Raw genomic sequence first — 17,541 nt, forward strand, 5'->3', positions numbered from 1 at the left:
AGTTTATGGGCAGCCGAATAATAGGTGTAACCAGCAACATCAGGGTGTAATACCCTCCAAGCATCTTTGATGTTGTGGATTCGCCCTATCTCCCTATTAACAGCACATGTTTTGCGCATCCTCCTGAATGCCCCGCATCTGGTAGTAGCGATATTGTAGTTCATAATGCAGTTGATATCACCAAATATCAAGCGCTCTCCCTCCCACTCAAGAAGTTCCATATTAATTTCTTATTTATTGTTAGTTTGGAATTTTGAATACTATATATGTCTTATTGGCCATCTTCTTTTTCCTCTGCATATACTCCCGAAATACTGTTAGTTGCAATACAAGCCCCTGTTTTTTCAAGTAGCTTTTTGATTCAAAACACGTATGGTGGGCGTCTGGTGGAATAAGATGTATTCATTATATAAAGGGCACAACTTTTGTCAGTTAGATACTGCAAAAAACCACAGATGTTAACGGGAAGTAGCATACAGTGTTTTACGTTCACAAGCCATCTACAGATATGGCACAATAGCTGTTATATATTGTCTTTGATTTTCCGGAACTTGATACTGTTGTCATGATGTGGTTTTGTATATGTAGATGCGCTATTTTTGCAAATGTCAATTTGTTATTCAATTCAAAAAAGGAAAAAGAAAAAAACCAATAAAGATATATAAACAAAAATGGAATAGAATATGTGACAATGGGCAACAGATATGCAGATGAGACTGCAAGATACTGTGCTCTAAATGCTTGCAACTTTAATGGGGAGTATCAAAATGAAAAATCAGGTGAAACACATTCTAATCTGTTGTTACTTGGGCAGAAGTTAAAGGTTACAGGAGGAAGTGTTAGAAGCAGAACAACAAGGCTGGATTAGAGCTGGTGGTGTCAAAAGAGATGAGGGTGACATTTGGGTTTCAGGGGATGGAAGACCTGTGTTGTCAGATAGCTTGTTACCTCCAATGGCGATGCATTATGATGTACCTGTACATGTAGGTAGAGATGTCATAGTATGCTCTTGCAGGCAGACATGGTTTAACTCCAGGTTCAGATTGATGGCTGAAGAATTGTGTCACAGATGTGTTGTGTGCCAGCAGCAGAATGTAGGCAGAAGAACAGCAGTAGCACTAAGTCTCATAGGGAGATCAGGAGGTTCCTTTACCAGGACACAACTGGATTTTATCAAGATGCCTGTGTGCAATGGGCTGAGCCATGTCCTGGTGATTGTGTGCATCTTTTCACTTAGGGTTGAAGCTTACCCGAGCAGGAGAAATGATAGTCTTGCCGTGGCCAAATCGTTGTTGAGGGAGTTAATACCACGCTTCGGTTTCCTGACTTCTCTTGAGTCAGACCGAGGAACTAGTTTTAATAATGAGGTACTGAAGATGTTGAGTACAGCATTACAAGTAGAACAGAGGCTACATTCCAGTTGCAGGCAGGAGGCTTCTGGAATTGTGGAGCAGGTCAGTGGCATTTTAAAATCCAGATTGGCTAAAGTGTGTGCTTCGACATCTCAGAAATGGCCTGCTGCTTTGCCTCTTGTGTTGATAAGCCTAGGCAGTACTCCAGATAGGAGGACAAGATTTTCTCCCCATGAAATCATCATATGAGATTGCCAGCTGTGCCTGCGAATGCGTTTGTGAACATTACAGACAACATGATTCTTGATTACTGCAAAGGACTGGCTGATGTGGTGTGTTCTGTGTCTCACAATGTTGGAGAGGGTAAAGCCCCACTTCAGTGATCTCAGTACAGGCGATTGGGTTATGATGAAGAAGCACATGTGCAACAATGACGAGGACCCTACTATTTTATATTGGTCACTACAACAGGTGTGAAGTGTGGCGGTCTCCCAAACTGGGTGAATTCCACCCATACTCGCAGAGTCCCTTGTCCCCATGATAACAGCACCCACAGCACTTGTCCTTGAAGTGCCGATGGTTACAGTGAGGTAAAAGGGGCAGGTTAGTCAAGCTGTTGGGGGTTAGCAATAAGCTGGGACAGCACTTGTTCGGCCTGAGGGGGCGGTCAGAGAGAGTCAACAGTTGAAGTCGGGTCCCATCCTGTTGTGTTGACCGCGCCAGATTCAGACCCTGGCAAAGGGCCTAGTGCAGCAGTAGCTCAAGTTGGGCGCCGGAGACCGGTGGCCAAAGAGTCAGGAAAGAGGGAGACAAGGTTTGTCTGAAGTGCATGCGCCACACACTATCCCAGAAGATATTGAAGGATCTGGCCTACATGACAGAGATGAAGAAGGGCCAGCAGCAAGGAGATCAAAGAAAGCTAGAGTATTCTGTCTGAGGTACTCCTCACCTCTATGGACATAACTAGCTGTCAATGACTGGGAGAGAGCATTTTGCCCCTTTTGTTTCACATTCAATTGAGCCTCCTTGAACTAAACTTTGCGGCTGGACCGAGTTTTGAAATTGCATTGCCATTAACCCCTTCGCTGCGGCGGCTATTCCGCCGCAGCGCTAAGGGGGAGGCGGGGCCGCGCGGCGGTCCCGTGCTCGTGACGGAACCGCTCCGTCACGGCCTGTGGGTGAGCTGTGCTTGTGACGGAACGGTTCCGTCACGGCCCCGTCCGCTCTTCAGAACGTCAGCGCAGGTGTGGAATTCGCGCCATGCAGGCGCGGCGTGCGGGCCGTGACGGAACCGTTCCGTCACCAGCACAGCCCACCCGAGGCTCGTGACGGAACGGTTACGTCACAAGCATGGGAGGGATTAAACAGACTGAGTCCATTTATCCAGTATGTGATCATTAGTGAGTTTGAACTGCACATTTATTAGAGAAAGAACTTAATAGATTTTGCCTAAACTACAAAGAAGGGTACACATGCCTGAGCCTGCAGAAGGAGCATATGGTTTTCACTTAGAAGAACCCGCAGGAGGGCTAAGAAAGTCTCACAAAGATAATTTCTACATATTTTGCTGAAAGACACTTGAATTTTTCTTACTATTTGCACCAGGGGTAACAACTGACAATCCTCTACTTAAATTGTCTAACATCAGAGAACTTATGGAGTCTAACCCTAATACTGGTCGATGTAGATGTTTATGTGTAGGAGAATTTGCCATTGTGACATTAGTACTAATTGCTTTGCTTGTAATGTTAAGTTTACCCCACCCTTCACAAGTGGAGGAGCTTAGATCTACAAGTGCCCTTCAAACACCACGTCCTACTGATAGTAGTTTACCTGAAATAGAAGAGAAAGACTTATAGGTAGATGCATCTAGAGGAGATTTTCCATTGAATGTTTATTCAAAATTGCTTTATGAATATGTTGACACAGTGGATTCTAGGGATTGCTATGTCTGCATGCAATTACCGGTAAACAAAAGGAAGAGAGAGCTAGGATTATGTCGGGGTACGTCCCTATCCCCAGAGGTAAAGAATAAACAAACAAAGGTGGACGGACCCACTCGCAAAAGCGACTCACTCGTGTTTTGATTTAAATGAGTGCCAGAAACTAGGTTGGTGGGTGAGGGGTCTTTTACTAAACCTAATGGTTTTCTGGCACTCCTTTAAATCAAAACACGAGTGAGTCGGTTTTGCGAGTGGGTCCGTCCACCTTTGTTTGTTTATGCATGCAATTACCTGCAGAAGTTGCTGATGGGATAACATACCATCGCCTCCTTTGACATATGAAGTTACCTGTAGTTTATTGCTGAGGTTATTCTATGGAAAGGGTAACCTTCAATACTATTACTCAAATCATGACTTGTTGTTTTCAGAAGTTCCTGTGTTGAAGCATTTGACTCTTCAGCCTGATGCTAAAAACATGGAGATACTGGGATATTTCTTTAGACCCACCATGACATTAGACAATGCTTATGCACACATAATTTAACTTGTTCCTGAACAGCTGTAGATAATAAATTCATAGCTTCAGTAGAAGATAGCCGAAGAGACATATTGGCTGAAGCAGCAAACCATTAAAAAGTACCTCAATGGGCTAAAGAGGAAAGTGAGCATAGGCTAGTGGGAAATTTAGCAGCATTAGCTTTAAATTAACAACACAAAGGGAAATTTATGCATATTCATTAGAAAATCCACAACTGATGCAAATGATGTAGGAATTAGTGAGTGTGATTATACCTTTGAAGTTCATGGAAATTGGGGATTATACTTTAATGGACAAGATCCTGCTTTCCCTGGAGTTTATTACATTTGTGGGAACAATGCATTTCATAGGTTAACCAGAGATGGTATCGGGAGTGTTACATGGGAATAGTTTTTCAAAACATCTATCATGTGCGACAACTTGATGATCCAACATGGAAACAACATGCGAGAACAAAGAGAGGTGCTAGTGAAATTGTAGGAGATATCTTTGTTGCTCTAATACCAAGTGTGGGAGTGATGCAAAATTTGCACAATATTAGAAAGCTTTCTACTGTAGTTAATAAGTTGTTTACTAGTACAGCTGGAGGATTTTTAGTTATAGATACTGAAATGGTTGCAATCACATCCGTGGTTTTGCAGAATAGACTTGCATTATACGTCCTTCTCGCAAAAGAGGGTGGAGTCTATCAGATGTTATGAGTTCAACAATGCTGTACTTACATTCAAGCCGAAAGTAAGGATTTGAAATATTACATTTAGAACATTACTGACTTAAAATGAGATTTGAAAGGTTAGAAGGAACAGGTGCTTGAAAAGCAATGGGGAATAGATTTTCTGCAGGCAGATGGTTTGGAAACTGAGGAAGAGAAATTTTTAAAGCATTTTGAAACCCATAGTGATATTTGCTCTTTGTGGATAATTCTTGTTTGTAATCTATAAAGGATATTAACGTGCACAAGTGAAAAAGGGACTGAAGAGGAAAAGAGCAGACATAGAACTGGAAGATGGGCAAAGCAAATACTATGAAGACATGAAATTCTTGGAGGAATCCAGAAGAAAGATAATGAAAACAACCAGATTTGGATTTGTTCATCAGATAAGAAATACCTATTTTGATGTGATGGCTTGATTCGCCATCAGAGGGGGGATTGGTGCAGCGTAATTTAGGATCCACCTTTACACATCACGAATACGTAACATAAACGTGCGTTTAACACGTTTCTTGTGTGATCTAATGACTAAAGTGACATGTTGCACTTGAAATGAATTCACTGTAGGATTGGAGAATTTATTCAGACCCTGTGTGCCATAACCATATTAAATGAGCTATTCTTTGAAGACTTGATAAATAAACCATTCTTACTTATTAGACATACCTTCCCATTTTCCTTTTTTCTTGCATTATTCTATTTTTCTCCTTTATTGAGTTTCCCTAACTTTTGAGATTTTTCTTTTTAGATACAACCATCCTCTTTAGTTTCGATTTTAACTTAGATGATTTTAGATTTGTCTATTTATGGAAAAAAGAACCAGCAACTCATCTCTGAGCATCAAATCCTGTTATTGATCTTTTGTATTTCTGTGACTGAACTTCTTGTTTGCCTAATATTGGTACCCCTAAATTTCTTTAGGAGGTCTGTTTTCCCAGTTGTTATTCTGTACCTTTACAGCACGGTGCTGAGATTTGTGTACCTTAACTTGACTGCTAATTCATAATAAATCTTCTAAACTACAGTTACTGATTCCTGGCCCTTATTGCGTTGCCAAATGGGTTATACTGTTTATTGAAAATTGATTAATCTAATGTTAACTCCCATCACCTTGCAGATGACTAGAAAGGTCCATCGGAGGACAAATGATACAAGGTTCGGCCCTGAGCGTGGGGCAACTGGCCTACATATCCATCAGCATTCCGCACAAGTCATGGTGTTAGGTTTTAGCGGAGTGCCTGCTACCCAAGTCAAGTTAGGACTGTTTTGCCCAAGCTGCAACGTCAGACCCAAGGGAGTTATAGTGCATGCCACCTCTCACAGAGAGCATCATAGCAGAGAGTCTCAGCAACTGGAATCATATGAGGCGTGCATGCAAGTTTTTTCTGCTGTACCGCAGGCTTGGGATTCTGCACTTACCACCGTAGAGAGCCAGAGTATATGTCAAGCAGTCAGACCAGATGGACCTCTCCCAGATCTGAAATATAATTTATCCTTATGTAGGACTGGAGTTTTGGAGGGCAAAGAGGAACTTAACAGCAGGATTTCCAGAGGACCATTGAGTGTGGAGACACTCAATGAAACATCCCTCAGATCCTGTTACCACACCAGCCCTCTCCAGTAAATATAGGTCAATGCTGGTGCTTCAGCTGCACATTCGGCACCTTTGATGAGCCAGTATGCTGACTGGGGTTTTGCAGGCCTTTGATCACTGCGTCCTATCTGATGTGCAGGAAATATATTCATGCCAAGCTGAGCAGCACACCAGAAGCATAGCGGCCAACTTGCTTGCTACCCATTCTCAAGCAAAATACACACAAATGATGGGTGGAATGCAGAGCAAATCAAACATTCACCCCGCAATCAAAAGATCTGGGTTAAATCCATCATTCTTTTGCTCACCATGCCACCTCATTGTAGACCCAGCCGTATGCAAATCAGTCCCGACCCTGCTCCTCATGGGAACAGTCCAGCCCGAACTGCCAAGCTAGGTCCTCCCTGGACCAGAAACAAGCATTCTGGGACCGGTTTCAGGGATTCACCCCTCATCAGCCAGGCTAGCTTGCATCCAGTGGCACAGTGAACTCGGGACTCACGTCTGAAGGAAAAACCCACAAAGGAGGATGTGACGAGGGAGACCCGGACTCGGACCCTCCAGGCTTACCTGTTACCATGTCCCCTCTTTCCAAACAGCACACCGACTCCTGGAAAACAACGGACTTCGTGTACAACCCCTTACAGATCACCGAGGACCTGTGTTTCTTTAATTGGGTGGAGCCGGACCCTGAACCCGCCCACCTATCGCAAGGAAAACCCAGCCCAGAGATCCCACAGGTGTGTGTTACACCCGGAGGCGGAGAAGGAGAGTGGCGACAGGAGGACGGAGCGGAGTGGAGATCGAGGAAGGAAGAGCGGAGGACGGACGAGGCGAGAGAGGACGAGCGGAGGACTGAGGAGGCGAGAGAGGAGGGTCAGAAGTCGAAGGAGGCAGAAGGTGACGACCGAGGAGTCCAGAACAACGGAGGAGAACAGAGAAGGGACCGAGACTGCAGCGACAAGCCAGGAGGCCAACGGGAAAGAGCATCGCCCAGCCACACTTCCCGGGAAGTGTGGCTAGAGCAGGTACGGTCACGCTTCACGGGTTGGGCGGGACGTAAGTGGGTCAAACCACCCTAACGAAGTACTCGACATCCCATGCACAAACCCCCCCTTCACCTCACTTGTACCGGGGTAGTTAGTCGGCACGTGTGACTCCTCACTCCCTTCCCCAATCTAAATCTATAGTTCACCAGGCTAACACTGGTTTCTTTCTATTCTGCTGCTGTACTCCGGCCCACTTTTGAAAACAGCGGAAGACCGGACTACACCTCCCAGACGATATTGGGAGCATCGGCGGCTTGGAGCGGCAAGAGACTTAACGGAGGATGCTGAAAACCCCCTCCCTTATTATCGAGTGCCGGTCCAGAAGAGGCGGCTGTATAAAATAATAAAACCGGCTTTACCTAAGACCCCGTTGTCAGTGAATCTGTTCGATTCCCCACGTGAAATCCCACAAGTGGTGGAGAATGCGGGCACGGAACTAGCCATCCAGGACACAACGATGGAAGAAATGCTACAGCTCTCATTAAAGGCCAGGAACAATTGGGATGGGCTGTGGAGCAGCAGCTCGCCTCCGCCCAGCAAGACAGGGACACCTTCAGGAGCACCGTGGTGGCACGACTCGAAGGGATGCAACCGACAATCGACCCAGCCAGCAACCCAGTGAGAGAGAGCCGTCCACCTCCCAGCCCCTCTGGCATATCCCTGCAAAAATACATCACAGGCGAAGATCCCGACGCCTTCCTGACAAACTTCGAGAGGGTGGCTTTGGCATGTGGGTGGCCCTTGGAGAAATGGCCGTTTTTCCTCGCACCCCTGTTGACCGGAGAGGCACAGGCGGCCTACCAGGTCGCCAACAGCAATGGACAGACCCCATACGGACAAATTAAGGAAATCATCCTAGACCACCTAGGATTGGACGCGGAGGCCTACCGGGTACGCTTCCGCAAAGAAAGAGGGCTAATAGGGGACAATCCAAAAACCTTGTTCTTTCGGTTGAAAGCCGCTGCCGATAAATGGCTCACCCCTATGTCCAGCACGAAAGAGGAGATCATGGATAAAATATATCTGGAGCAGTTCCTCGAGGCTCTCCCTTACGGGACACAGAGGTGGCTGAGACAGCACTCCAACCTGTCCACCAAACAAGCCATGGAGATGGCAGCCACGTTTGTCCGGGCACAGCCCCGCCTGCACACGAGTGAACCTGAGAAAACGACTAGACCACCTCTCAGGCCGGACCGCCGGCCTCGAGTCCCGCCTGGACTCCCTGTTCCCCGATTGATGACACCTGAGGTTCCCCAATATCGGGGTCCACAGTGCTTCAACTGTGGGGCTTGGGGACATATCGCTCGCCTGTGCCCTCAAAAACGCAACCAGGAAGAACCCATGGACGTCGGCTATATACCCAAGGCTGTTATGTATACCGCGGAGCTCGGAGATGCCTATCACGTGAGTGTCAAGGTCAACGGAACTGAGGTCAGGGCTCTCCTGGACTCGGGATGTAAACAGTCTGTAATACGGGGATGTTATGTGAGGCCCCTTCAGGTAATGCCAGACGCCCTAGTTTATATTAAATGTGTGCACGGTGACATCAAGGGTTATCCGGTGGCTTATATCCCCATAGAACTGGAGGGTAGGAGTACACTGGTGGTGAAGGTAGGTGTGTTGGATGCCCTTCCCGAGAAGCTTATATTAGGGACCGATAACCCCCACTTCCTAGACGTCTTTGAGGGACAGATACTAAAGGGCAGGTCGCTCGACTCCTCATCACTTCCTGCCCTGACATCCCCAGACCCCTGGGAGGGAGACAGGAGTTTTCGTTTTGCCCAGGCCAACGACTCCAACTTGTTTAATGCCTGAGAACAAGCCCACACGGATCAGAACAATCCTCAGCCCCATTATCCCCGCTTTCTGATAAAAGATGACCTCCTCTATAGACAGGCAAAACAGGAAGACCCTCTACAGCTATTAGTCCCGACCTGTTTCAGGGAACAAATCATGTTTTATGCCCACACGCACTTGTTGGCGGGCCATACCGGGAGCGAGAAGACCACCCAGAACGTGCTGAGAAGCTTCTATTGGCCGGGAGTGTATCAAGACATCAAGACCCATTGTCAGACGTGCGATGTTTGTCAACGCAAAAACACACAGAGACCCCCGGCTGTACCCCTACAACCCCTCCCCATAATCGGAACACCCTTCGAGAGAGTCGGCATGGATCTCATTGGGCCCTTCCCACAAACCCAGAGGGGGCATCAATATGCCCTAGTGATCGTAGACTATGCCACTCGCTTCCCGGAAGCGTTCCCTCTGAAAGCCCCCACCTCCAGGAACATTGCGGAGAAGATCCTGGAACTATTCTTAAGGGTGGGGTTTCCTAAAGAAGTCCTTACGGACCAGGGGACCCCGTTCATGTCAAGAGTCAAGAAGGAAGTATGCCAACTTCTAGGCCTCCACCAGATCCGGACATCTGTATACCATCCCCAGACGGACGGACTGGTGGAGCGCTATAACGGGACCCTGAAATCCGTTCTGAAGAAGATGCTAACCGTGAATGGAAGCGACTGGGATCTACTACTACCTTTGGCTTTATATGTGATCCGAGGCCAGAAGCAGAGCAGTTTAGGCTGCTCATCTTTTGAGATGCTGTACGGAAGACAGCCCAGGAGCCTACTGGAAATGACCAAAGAGGTATGGGAAGCAGAGTCAGCAGGAGAAACCCGATCTTTATTGGAATACAGCCAAAACCTGAAGAGCAAACTGGGGAAGATACGCGAATTGGCCTTTACCCAGCTAGAAGCCAGTCAAAAAAAGCAGCAGACACACTATGACAAGGGGAAGAAGTGGCGACAACTCATCGTTGGCGACTGGACTCTGGTGTTACTACCCTCTCCCACAAAAAAATTCCAGAACGAATGGCAAGGCCCATACAAAGTCACAGAGTCGATAGGGAGGACAACCTATCGGTTACAATTGAGCGGGAGGAAAACCCAGATATTCCATATAAACCTACTGAAGAAGTGGTTGGGCTCACCACCCGTGTCCTCCAACCTCGCTTCCCCCACAGGAGACGTCCCGAATTCAACGTTGAGAGAACTGGTGATCAACGACGAGTTGTACCAGAGCGAGCAAGAGGGGCTACAGAAGATCCTACGACCCTTTGAACATATATTCTCCAACCTTCCGGGGACAACCCGATTGACCGAACACCGGATAGAGACCCCTGCGGATGTCACGGTTAAACAACGACCATACAGGATCCCAGCAGCTGAGATGGAAGCCATAAACAAAGAAGTGAAGGAAATGCTAAAGCTAGGAGTGATCCGACCCTCCAGAAGTGAATGGTCCTCGCCCATAGTGATGGTGCCCAAACCGGACGGAAGCAGCAGGTTCTGCATGGACTTCAGGGCGCTGAATGCAGTATCTTCGTTTGACGCGTACTCCATACCCAGGATAGATGAGCTGATAGAGAAACTAGGGGACTCTAAATATATCAGTACCCTGGATCTGACCAAAGGGTACTGGCAGGTCCCATTAAGCGAAGAGGATCGGAAGAAAACAGCCTTCGCTACGCCAGACGGACTCTACGAGTTCAACGTGCTCCCCTTCGGCTTGCACGGTGCCCCTGCCACCTTCCAGAGGTTAATGAATGAGGTACTAAGAGAACACCAGGGATATAGTTCGGCATACCTCGACGATATCATCATATTTAGCCCGTCATGGGAAGAACACCTACAACACCTGCAGATCATCCTACAACAACTTCGCAGAGCCGGACTTCATATCAACTCAAAGAAGTCAAGGATCGGGATCCAGAAAGTCAAGTACTTAGGGTACGTCTTAGGGCACGGATCCATAGAACCCCAGCTCGAAAAAGTGAGGCCCATTGCCGACACCCCTTTTCCCAAAAACCAGAAAGAAATGAGAGCCTTCTTGGGGCTGGTAGGCTACTACCGGAGATTCATCCCCTCATTTTCGGACGTAGCAGCGCCATTGACTGACACCTTAAAAAAACATCCCAAGAACACTGACTTTCAGAGACCAACCCCTGCAATGTGGAAAGCCTCCCAGACCCTAAAGAGAGCTATCACGACAAGCCCAGTCCTTACATCCCCTAACTTCACAAAACCCTTTATACTGCACACAGACGCCTCCGACTTCGGAATAGGAGCCGTGTTGTCCCAGGATACGGGGCGGGTGGGGAACAACCCATCCTCTACATCAGTCGCAAGTTATTCCCCAGGGAAGTGAGATATCCCACAATTGAAAAAGAATGTCTCGCCATACGATGGGCAGTAGATAAGCTGCACTATTACCTGGAGGGGCATCAGTTTATCCTGTATACCGACCACGCCCCTCTTCTATGGATGAGCAGCAACATCTCAAACAATCCCAGGGTCATGAGATGGTTCCTGGCCCTACAGCCGTTCAGGTTTCTGGTCCGCCACAGAAAGGGGAAAGACAATGCCAACGCAGACTACCTATCCCGTTATCCTCTCCCCGAACGGGAGAATCATAGGGGGGAGGGGTGTGACAAGGGAGACCCGGACTCGGACCCTCCAGGCTTACCTGTTACCATGTCCCCTCTTTCCAAACAGCACACCGACTCCTGGAAACCAACGGACTTTGTGTACAACCCCTTACAGATCACCGAGGACCCGTGTTTCTTTAATTGGGCGGAGCCGGACCCTGAACCCGCCCACCTATCCCAAGGAAAACCCAGCCCAGAGATCCCACAGGTGTGTGTTACACCCGGAGGTGGAGAAGGAGAGTGGCGACAGGAGGACGGAGCGGAGTGGAGATCGAGGAAGGAAGAGCGGAGGACGGACGAGGCGAGAGAGGACGAGCGGAGGACGGAGGAGGCGAGAGAGGAGGGTCAGAAGTCGAAGGAGGCAGAAGGTGACGACCGAGGACTCCAGAACAACGGAGGAGAACAGAGAAGGGACCGAGACTGCAGCGACAAGCCAGGAGGCCAACGGGAAAGAGCATCGCCCAGCCACACTTCCCGGGAAGTGTGGCTAGAGCAGGTACGGTCACGCTTCACGGGTTGGGCGGGACGTAAGTGGGTCAAACCACCCTAACGAAGTACTCGACATCCCGTGCACAACCCCCCCCCCCTTCACCTCACTTGTACCGGGGTAGTTAGTCGGCACGTGTGACTCCTCACTCCCTTCCCCAATCTAAATCTATAGTTCACCAGGCTAACACTGGTTTCTTTCTATTCTGCTGCTGTACTCCGGCCCACGTTTGAAAACGGCGGAAGACCAGACTACAGCTCCCAGACGACATCGGGAGCATCGGCGGCTTGGAGCGGCAAGAGACTTAACGGAGGACGCTGAAAAACCCCTCCCTTATTATCGAGTGCCGGTCCAGAAGAGGCGGCTGTATAAAATAATAAAACCGGCTTTACCTAAGACCCCGTTGTCAGTGAATCTGTTCGCTTCCCCACGCGAAATCCCTCAAAGGATAACGTGCTTCGCAGGCTTGTGGCTCTTGATTCAAGATAAAGAATAATGTGCACAGATGTAACAAAGATACTGATTAATGAAGCCTGTGTTCGATTTTCTCAAAGCATAATCTTGCGACACTGCAAGAATTCCAAGTGTTCAAAAGGTTGTTGATTGCATGGGATGGGAAACAGGTCTTTGGTTCTGAAAGCAGTGCTTAATTTGAGCCCGTGGCTTCTGGCACTTCATTCTCAACCCCGGTGCTTGTGTCAGTCTGCTACATGGTGGTGCTGCCTGTTTTTTTTTAGAGATTAACACAACAGCTGCTTATTAATTCAATATAGATTGAAACTACTGTTACTTGCCGCCTAAGCCATTCTTATAGCTTAGGGGACCTGGAATTGACTGCATTGTTAAATTTTCCGGAGTGTGATGGTTAGTAGTTGTATTGGGTATTGGTACACTTATTGGCAGTGCACATAGTTGCAATGTGTGGTGCCCTGGCACTTCTAAGCACTGGTTTGGCGTGTCTGATAAACAGAAGATGTTCATGTTTTCTAAACCAGGTGCAGTGTGGACTTTCTTGACTCGAGAGGAGAGAAGATGTTGCCCCAATGAAGTAAGATTATGAGACCTTTCCTGGCTGTTAAATGTGTACTTAATCTATTAAGGTTTTTGGGCTTAGTGTGAAGTGTCCCCTTCTATTCATATTTCAGAGGAGATAAGGGTGTTTTGGTAACTGTATCCTGAGTTGATGTACTGAGGCTCCTTTTACTTGCCCCGCCATCTTTAATTCGTCTCTCTCCCTTTCTAACTCCCAGGTGGGCTTCTGGGTTCATCCATTTCTGTGTAAGGGTTGAACCTCTGCTTGTTATTTGGCAGAGGCATCGATCTGAGCATTTGATGGTTTAACGTATATGTTGAATGCGATTCTGTAGTATTTAGCTTCTACCGTAAAAAATTTACAATTGTATATGTCAAGAGAGACGGGAAGTGGATGCCTCTCTCTCTTTCATGAATTGCCAAGAGTAAGTCTACTACCTGTGTGTACTAGAGAATGTGATGTCTTTGCACCCTGAACTTCCCTCACACTGCTTTCTCTAGACCTTGAGTGATCTGCCACAGAGCATCTGTATGACCCCCAGAGCCTCAAGTCTACTTTTACAGAGTGCTGTCTTCGCAACCCCAAGCAGCAGTGGGTCCACCCGCTTCCAGCCATGTTTGTGCGCGAGCTATTGCTCTCTCTTTCTGTCTCGGGTTTATCCCTTGGAAAATAAAACACCTTCCACTGAGCTGGTCTCTTCCTGTGCAGTCATGCTGGAGTTGTAGTGCTGCAACTCTAGCAGAGAGTTTCGAGACAGACTAAGGCACGTTGTGTTTCATTCACGGTATATTCCGTGATCAGAGTCAGCTTCTGGGTTTAATTGATTTATGGCACAGCTGCCAAAATACATCTCTTACTCCAACAAGGTGTATTTGCTCAGATGAACTACCTGTTCAAGCAAAGGTAATGCTCATTGTTGGTCATAGGACATGATTTGTGACCTATGTTCCATCCTATGTTTCATGTATAATATCTAGATACTAATTCGCGTTTTTGTCGCTTTCCTTTGTTATGCGTTCCATCTATTTTTGAGTGTTTTGACTTCTGAAACAGAACCAGGAGCCTCCAAACATAGTCTGCTTCCCTCTACATATAAATTGACTGTAACCAAGTCTAACACACAGGGCCGGCCGCCCTCACACTCTAAGAGTTCAGCCCCACACACGGGGCCTACATCCCCTAAAGTTATACCTGTGGCTCCACACACTTGCTTCATCTGCAGAGCCTTCAAGTCAATCACAGAACTGTCAGACCCCCTTCTTCTTCCGGGACACACACACAGCATGGCTACCACACACCCTTACCTAGCCTTCATCAGGGGTTACATTACTGGTACACCCACATAAACACATTTAACAAAAGCACAAACGCCCATTTAAATTCCATGCAATATTTAATCAAGACCAACTACTTAATTACAGTGATGAACTTACATCTACTGGACAGCATGTTTCACCATGTATGTTGTACATGTTTCACTGAGGTTACAAATGTGTGTTTTGACATTTCAGACAAAATGTTCAACGTAGGTCTTTCATGGTTCTCTTTTGCAATCGTGTAATAGAAGCAACAATGATATAAGTATGTGGGCTAAATATTTGATTCATATTGTAGATGTATATAGTGCTTACTACCTCTGAGAAGACACTGAAGCACTTATGACATCAACAAGTGAGTACATCTCATTTCTGACAGGGCCACCTGGGGTATTGCATGTTGAATAATTCATGGATACCAAGGTAGGATTTAATGTATGCATGATTGTGCCTTTGCCTGTTTATGTCAACATTTCCCGTAGTCTTTCAATGCATTAGTTATAATTCATGACATCATTGATCCAAGCATTGTAGTTGCAGACTTTGGTGTACAGAGGTGGGAGGCCTTTTGAGGCGCAGGCGTACCCCCAAGAGACAACTCCCTGAAGCTGTCCGTTGCACACTAGGGGTCCTCCAGAGTCACCCTGTAATACAAACAGAAATATTGTACCTTATAAAACGACATGTTTCCACAAGTTTCTTAATATTTCAAAAATGCAGTGATCTAAGATAGCTAAATTCTCTGTTTATGGCTTTTATTAACTAATGAAGACATCAGTCATATCGATATCACTACCAATGCATTCTCTAAAAACTATACATTTTAACCAGATGCAGTAACTTTCGCTCCAACGTACCCGCAATTGTCTGGGTTGCCCAGAAGAAAACCTGAAATTGATCATGTTAAAGGGCCTCATGCTTACAAGCTGAGTGTGAAGACAACATTTTCCATATGCATATTTATAGCATTATTGCGGAGGGCTGCATAATTCGCAGGTGTTGCAGGCACACAAAGCACTCTGGTCTTAAAGGAAGTCGTTTTAAGTGGGTGCAGTAAGTGTATATCTATTCCAGTATTCCCTAAGACTAGAAACGGCAAAGCACATCCCAAATCCTGGCCTATCCAAAAGAGCGCTTTATGTCGCACTTTGCCTGGCTCTCAGTTAAGCATTTTATGTGTCAAGCCTTCAAGGTAAAGCATGTACCTACAGAGATGGAACAGGTACCACCTGTCCAATGCAAAGCAGATTAAGGCATTCTCTTAATTCTTTCTCCTGCGCCAACGAGTGCCTCTGATGGAAAATCCATCTACTCGTGCACCCACTGCAAAAAAGGCCCCGTTGCGAATCAATCTCTTGTGCTCTGTGGATTTTCAATGAGCTCCTATTGGCTATGCTGCTTTCTTGAGCTCTCGCTAGTCAGATAAACCTCCGTTGCTCCTCAGATGTACATGTTTGCCCCCAAGACCGCTGCAGATGGTCAAACAGAAGCTATCACAACATTAGAAGCTGTTTTGGTTTGTGCTGGCTTCCCATGCACTCTTGCACTTCCAGTCAGTGTGCAGGGTTTGGACGCAGTCACTGTTTTAGAGGAGCCGCAAGGCATGCTGGGATCGTGACGCAGGCTGCCTCTCCTCTGGGCAGCCAATGAGGCCTGGAGACACCCTGTTCTCACCTTGGTCCTCAATGGATGAAGTACGTAGCTACCTGATAAGGTGCAACAGCATGTAGTGCGAGTTAGGAAAGAGCGGGAAAACTTATTCACCACACAAAATACCAAACTATTGGCCTTGGCAATGTTTATCTTTACAATGCCATACAAAAGGTTTGCACATGCCAGTCAAAGTCTAAACGGGTTTATTACCAAGAGGAATATATTCTGTGTACCATGATTTTTTTTGGGCCAAAGGGTCCTCCACAAAGCGTATAAAGCGAGGTAGCGTGGGCCAGGGAAAGCGAAGCGGGACCAGTCAGGGCCCACGGGGAACCCGCACAGCGGCGGGAGAGGGACCAAGGTCGCAGGACAAAAGCCCGCAAAAATGCCATGCTATGATTGGAGCGCATTATTCAAAATGGGGGCCGCCCAATAGGTGACCAGAGGGCGGCCAAAGGATTAGGGTAAAAAGGGGGCAGAGGGCCCCCATGAAACACAAAGAAGAAACAACTGACCCCATTATAATTAGTCTGACTGTCAAAGAAAGCCATAGAAGTGCTCTTGCAGGTCTAAGACCTCGCTGTATGTCAGAATATTGTCTAAAGTCATTGCCCTGAATACCATTTACACATTTTTTGGTCCATTGGCCACACTCACCGTAAGCAAAATTTGTGTATAGATTTTAAATTGAATGTAATACAGCTGTCTTTATTAAGAATGAGGCAACCTACATGACTACACCATGAAATGGTGAAAGACTTAGAAAGAGGTGGAAGCGATACATGGAAATAACGGAACAAGCATACAAAGTGCCTCACATTAAGGTTTGGTCACAGGCATCACACTAAATTCTGACATGCCTGCAATTGGTTTTGATATTATGATCCCATTGATTTTATGCAGTTTTACTGGTGCCACTGGCTGTATTTCTGTGGGACAGCATTAGTCTAGTGGGTTTGGGGTTTGTGTGTAAGTATGTATGGTGCTGGCTTGATTGTGTAACATCAGCTTGGCAGGATGATTTCTCTGACATCATATTAGAATATTTGGAGAAGAGTTGCAACTGGAAGATGCATGTGCGGTGTAGGCCTTCTACAATGCTCTCAGGTATAATCTTGAAGAGCCATTGAACCTGTAGAAGATCTCAGAGCAGTACTAGTTAAAACATGGCCTTCATCAGCTCTCTTCCCCTGTGCTGGTCCACAAACAGACTGCCTAGCACCACACATAACCTTTCCACCATGTTGCAAAGGTGTACCCAGTGCTTAATTTGAGCCAGTGGTTTCCGTTACTCAGCACCGGCACTTAATCATCAACATCAGCGGTATTCATGAGACCCAGTTAAGGACACATTAATTTACGGGGATTTAAAGTGATT

The 17,541-nt window shown here is 46.7% G+C and overlaps 1 protein-coding gene across 1 annotated transcript in view; it reads right to left on the reverse strand.

Annotated features, from left to right (window-relative positions):
* Positions 1 to 14,726: 14,726 nt before the first annotated feature.
* The window catches only part of LOC144762898 (trypsin I-P1-like), a 38,782-nt gene continuing 35,967 nt past the window's right edge, over positions 14,727 to 17,541 (reverse strand). Inside the window, exon 4 of the mRNA XM_078648195.1 lies at positions 14,727 to 15,154. Coding sequence (XP_078504321.1) covers positions 15,005 to 15,154 — 150 coding nt within the window. The 3' untranslated portion in view covers positions 14,727 to 15,004. The remainder of the gene's footprint in view (positions 15,155 to 17,541) is intronic.

This window comes from Lissotriton helveticus, chromosome 6 (assembly GCF_964261635.1).
Source record: "Lissotriton helveticus chromosome 6, aLisHel1.1, whole genome shotgun sequence".
NCBI lineage: Eukaryota > Metazoa > Chordata > Amphibia > Caudata > Salamandridae > Lissotriton > Lissotriton helveticus.